Below are 6,096 nucleotides of genomic sequence, written 5' to 3'. Positions count from 1 at the left end.
TCGTTTCGTTCGAGAAACATCTGCCACATGAACCTACTTAAACATACTTTGGCATACCTTGATTACTGTCGCATTGCAACAAATTCAAATGTATGTCAATGGAACATAAAAAAGCGTCCATTTGCTAGTGTCATATTTTCATTCTGCTAGGATAAAGACAGCACACATAAATTAGTGGAAGACTGTCGATATACGCTGCCAGATGTGTGAGATATTCCTGAAACTTTGACTACTCATTCCGATGTAAACGACATCGGAACACACTGTTATTTGGATAGTAAGACATAGCACCTAAACAAAATCAACATGTGCTATGTCTTACATGTAGGACTAGCTTTTACCAGTGCCAGCCTGCCATAATATCAAGATATTGTGGCCTGAATTTGTGGCATGTACGATATCTTCCATCATGCAAACACATGCCACCATCAGCAACACTACAATCCCAGTGAAAACACCCCCAAATATGTCAATGTATTTCAGCCAATCAAAAAATTACGATTAAAAATCTAAGCCATCATGCACATTTTTGACTGGCCAATGAAGAGTGCAGTATTCCATTCAGCGCGTTGTTTTTAATATTAAGCTGGCGCGATCAGTACCATGTCGAGCGTTACCGTAGGAAAATGATTTGGCATCCATAAAGGTATATTATGTCAAACTTTTGATAGGTATACACAGTCGAATGCCCAAGCTAAATATCGGTACCAAATTTTTTGAGCTACGCAAAGCGTAGCTTGAAATATCAGCGTTTATTCTTAAATGGGTCGCGCGAGTGTCCTCCCTTCTAGTTATTATATAGTACATGTATGACAGGTCGACTGTAAGGAATGAAACGAGCCCATGTGGTGTTGATTAGGTGTAGCGGGTGGGGTGTTTTACAAGTATAGTTTTCGCTTTTACGGATAAAAATAAATGGCTGTGTTGTTGCATTATTTATGTTAATGGAATTATTTTACCTCATCATAAGGCAAGTTTTAACTCAGTCTACACTATATTCAGTTCACAATATTCCATTTCAGCAACACCCAATATTACACTGTTCTCCTACCCCTCCCTTTCCACTTCACCGAAAAAACGTTACTCTCAACGATAAAATAACATTAGTAACGATTACAATATTGCCTATAACGTCTAAACTATTTCTGAAATGGTTTAATTAATTATATTTATGTTGCTTTCGATGAAAATCGAGATAGTTTCTTATCTGACACGGGGACGCATGGAGGCAGCCATCTTACCTCGACTGAAAAGGACGATACAGGGTTTACACGTGATCACCAAGGGTTTAGTTCCGTTTACTCTCGCCAGATGGCAGTGCGCACTATATATTTTTAGATCTGGTACATTGTGACCTTTAAACTTAGTGACCTTTCTGGTACTTTCCGCCTTTGTTCGAACCATTTATTCGATTGGCGAATACCTGTTCATTAAGTAAATAACGGCAGATATGATTGGTCAATTGGATTAAAACTGCTGCCGCGCACCTTGCGATTTGGTAGCATCGTCTGTCAACAGAATTGTGAGTATATTTGTAATGGTGCTAATAGAAAGAGAATTTCTGACGGATATTTTCCAAAGTAAATGGAGAGTTTATTCTTAGCAGTTGGATAGAATAGATGCCATGATTTTGGGATCACCATGTTGGCTTGGGGACTTCATAGGGACCGCGAGCTTTGGTGGACCCAAAGGGAAAAGAGGTAAGCCGAAAATCTATAAATAGATTTATATGACCATTTTATAGTTCGCGCCGTGCTTTAGTCATTGTTTACATGACAGCGATTATATCTTTAATAATTTTTAGTGATTTTGATGTAAATATACTTTGTTATTTTGATATTTATAGTAGCAAACATGTCTCTCAAATACCAAATGAAGGAGTCAGAAACTGCAACACTTTGACCATTCGTATTTGGCAGTGTTGCGGTTAGATAAAACTGACCGAGCCCCTCCGTATTTAACAAATTCGTGGATCTTTGTTATTATAGGGTGACAGTGGGACCTAACATACCCTTTTCCAGAGGTCAACCTAGGTGTACCGCCGCTTGAAGTTTATTTGCGAATTTGTATGAAGTTGTGGATATATATATATATATATATATATATATATATATATATATATATATATATATATATATATATATATATATATATATCCCACCCCGTTAACTTTTCTTCTTTTTAACATAAGTATGTTGTCAGAGTTGGGGTATTTAAACATTTAACATATACTTTGCTATTTGCTACTTTTTTTTATAAAGAATTTTAATTAGATTTAAATGTGATCATTGGATTTTACACATTTACAGTAGTATCTATGAACAATGACAATGAAATTAAACTTTCATTTGCGAATGATGAAATAGTACACGGTGTTCAATAAAAGTTTTTTTTTCTCAGTACAAAGTATAATCAAATGATCATAAACAGCAAGGAAAGTTCATGTATTAAAAAAAATACGTTGAGCAACTTGTGTATGATAGCACAATAGTTTCAGCATTTTGTGCAAGTGTAATTATGTTGGCAAATGATGGACGTAATTGTGCATGACCAACCTACATGCAACCACATGTGGGTTGTGCAGTGTTGATATAGTAAAATTACATGTTGCAAAGTGCAGGAATACAAATTGACAATTAACAAAGCTACCGAATCCAAATACCATTCGGTTACTCCATTTTTTTTACAAGTGGCAAATCGGATATATCAGGGTACTGCAGTGTTTAGACTACATTTAGTGAGATGTTCCAAATTGCAAGTGCTGTAAAAAAATATATAAAAAAATCTCGGCACACTTGTACTTAGTTCGGAAATTTATTGTATGACGTCGAATTTTTCCGTTTTCTGAATTGTCTGAAAGGCATCAAAATAGCTGCATGCAGCATTTTATGATTAGTTTTCTTGTTGTTTTTGTTTAATTCTCACCTTTCAAATATTAGCACGATGTTTAGTTCACCTGGTCTTAAAGCATTAACATTTTCTGACGGTCTAAAAATAGTTGTATGCAATACATTACAGTTATTTTGTTGTTGTAAATTCAGATCTCTCAAATATCAGCATCATCTTCAAGTTCACCTAGCGGCACGTCGAAGTATGCTTATGAACTTTCATCCACTACACGTATCTCCGTTCACGATTGTTATTCATGACTTTGTGTGGGTTTATATGCCTTTTTAGCACAAATACGTGGCGGCCAGTATAACTGGTGGAAGAACCCCGGTAAGAACAATTGGCCCACGGGAAGCAGCTACTGGCAAGCTTTCTCACATACCCATTTTGGTCGAGCATGAGACTCGAACCCAGGCGAATAGAGACGAGACCACTGTGATCGGTAAAGGCAAGCGATTTAGACCTCTGTGCCACTCGGGGGCCCTATTTATAAATTGTCAAAATCTGCTTCACCCATTTGCAGATGATAGTGCAAAGAGCGTCTTGACATGCAGGCCTTTCATATTTGTTCTAACGATTCGGGCCCATCATTCAAAATAAACCCCGTTAGCAACAATAGTTAAACTTTAAATCATCTCGGAAATCGCTTAACAGATTTTGTAAAATATGACAGAAAGTATCCTGTCATTAGGGTCTTTAAAATTTGTTCAAATGACGCGGGTCCAAAAACAAATATGGTTACAGTTACTAATACTAGGATAAAGAATTAAATATCTCGAGAGAAAAAAATACTCAACAGACCTTGACCAGATTTGACAAAATTCGTCCCAGTACAAATGATGCTGATCTGCCGTAAAATGATTACCGTTACTAAATTAATTTTTTTAGCGACTTGTGAAAAATTGCTGAACAGAAATTGCCCAGATGTAGCAGAAAGTATGCATACTATAAAGGTTTTTAGTATTCAGGGTTTCTGCAGTCATTGAAATCCAAGAAAAGTTTGTAAATTTCAGGGGCCTTGAAAAGTTTTGAAATTTTCATAAGTGGATAAAAGTATTCGAAAAGTCATGGAATTTGGTTATTTTACATTGTCTGATATCATGTTTGTTTGCCGACACAAAAGTTGTCCCAACTTACCTAACTTTCGAAATGGATTTGATAAAGTATGTTCTCCAGAATCTTCATTTGGACTACGTCCGTTGCTTTTCACACCATCTGAAAATCATGGCTCTCAAAAGAATCTAGATTTGACTGCATTGTGCAAAAGTTAACGTATCATCCGATAGGATGAAGCATGCCCAAAACAAGCCATAAAATGAGTTTTGGTGTTAAATATCTGTTAGACAAACATTTGAGGTCGTAAATTTACTCATCACGTACTGTTGAAATTGGTTTTTTTAAACAGGTCTTGGAAAATAATTGATTTGCATTTTTAGATTACAGGAGCCGAGAATATCTGCTATAGCAGGATGTAATATAGTCACATTTACCGAAAATATAAAAACTAACATTAAAATGACATTTTATCGGGGCCCCGAGTGGTCTTAAGCGCTCTCCGTTACGGATCGCTGCCATCTCACCTCTATCTGCGTGGGTTCGAGTCTCGGATTCGGCCAATGTGGGTATGTGAGCGGATTCTGCCAATGTGGATATGTGAGAAAGCTTACCAGTAGCTTCTCGTGGTCGGTGGTTCTTTCCGGGGTTTTACCGGGTTCTTACTCCACGATTAATACTGGCCGCCATGTATAGCCTATCGTGTGCTGAAAAATGGCGTTAAACCTAACAACAATAACAATAACATTATTTTATCCCACTCCTCGTCACATAATTTAACAAGACTGAGCAGAAAGCAACCTTGCATAAAAGGGTTTAGCTGATCCACCATGAAATATGGCTGCCCTTATCCCGCCGGGGCCCCGAGTGGCCTAGTGGTCTAAAGCGCTCTCCGTTACGGATCACTGCCATCTCACCTCTGTCTGCGTGGGTTCGAGTCTCGGATTCGGCCAATGTGGGTATGTGAAAAAGCCTGCCAGTAGCTTCTCGAAGGTCGGTGGTTCTTTTCGGGGATTTCCGGGTTCTTCCTCCACCATTAATACTGGCCGCCATGTATAGCCTATAGTGTGCTGAAAAATGGCGTTAAAACCAACAACAACACACCCACCCAAACATTTCAAGAAATTTATGTGGAAAAGCTATTCAGTCGAATTGGATCAACTTTGAAAGCTGGCATGAAGGCTTTATATTTAAACCTCCCCCATCCCAACATTATTTGACAAGATTGGACAGAAAGCGACTTTGCTGACAAATCGTATGAGCCAATCTACCATGAAATATGGCTACCATAACCTCCTCCCCAGTAAACCAATCATTGAAAGATTTATGACAACAGCGGCTCAGCTGAATTCGACAACTTTGAAAGCTGGCATTAGGTCCTTTCCAGAGTTGAGCAGACCACTCAGCTCTAGGTCCTCGTATAAAGGTGAAATTCATGATGGACATCGCTATAATTTGTCTTCTTGGGGACAAAATAGTTTTTGTTAGTGTTAAAAAGGGTCCGATAATTGCACATTTTCGACTCAGATTCCTAGTAAAATAGTCATGTAAATAATATTAACGAGAGAGGAATTTCAACAAGGCGTATCTGTCGTCTCGAGCACTCAAAAGAACACATGCCAACAAGTGTACAGAACAATCAGTGCTGTCTTTGCTACTGGACCAGCTATTTTAAAAAAACCTGTCTCTGACTTTAATGTTAGCAAAGACATTCGGAGAACAGCTTGTTGGTCTACTGTGTCACATGCTAAGCGCTGACACATTTGTGGATGTATCTGTCTCACTGGGCGGTAAAGATCAAAGACGTCCCAAATTACACTGTACTTTCTTTTTAAACGGTAATATATCGAAAAGCAGTGGAGACTAGACGATACTTGGGAAACTAGCTTACGGACTCCTGGAACCAATTCAAATCATGTAGTAAACCTACGATATAAAATATTAAATAACTTTAAATTTCTAAATGCACATGATCAGGCCTATGTTACATAGAACTATCCTTGATGCAAGCTTCTGTGTGGAGAAAACCTTACTGTCAACTCTCCCGGCGGGAGAAAAAAAACTCTTGATTTTTGTTGTCGTTCCACGCCTAACCTCCCGATTTCATATTATCTCCCACTTTTTTTGCATAGAACTTCGATTATTAAATTTTTC

The 6,096-nt window shown here is 37.9% G+C and overlaps 1 protein-coding gene across 1 annotated transcript in view; it reads left to right on the top strand.

Annotated features, from left to right (window-relative positions):
* The first annotated feature begins 1,553 nt into the window (after positions 1 to 1,553).
* Positions 1,554 to 6,096, top strand: part of LOC149794352 (protein turtle homolog A-like) — a 271,353-nt gene continuing 266,810 nt past the window's right edge. Inside the window, exon 1 of the mRNA XM_089969104.1 lies at positions 1,554 to 1,700. Coding sequence (XP_089825230.1) covers positions 1,625 to 1,700 — 76 coding nt within the window. The 5' untranslated portion in view covers positions 1,554 to 1,624. The remainder of the gene's footprint in view (positions 1,701 to 6,096) is intronic.

The sequence above is a fragment of the Sinohyriopsis cumingii genome, chromosome 8 (assembly GCF_028554795.1).
Source record: "Sinohyriopsis cumingii isolate HCF-2022 chromosome 8, ASM2855479v2, whole genome shotgun sequence".
Lineage (NCBI taxonomy): Eukaryota > Metazoa > Mollusca > Bivalvia > Unionida > Unionidae > Sinohyriopsis > Sinohyriopsis cumingii.
Note: the sequence above shows the minus strand (reverse complement) of the source record. Positions and strands in the feature narration are given on the sequence as shown.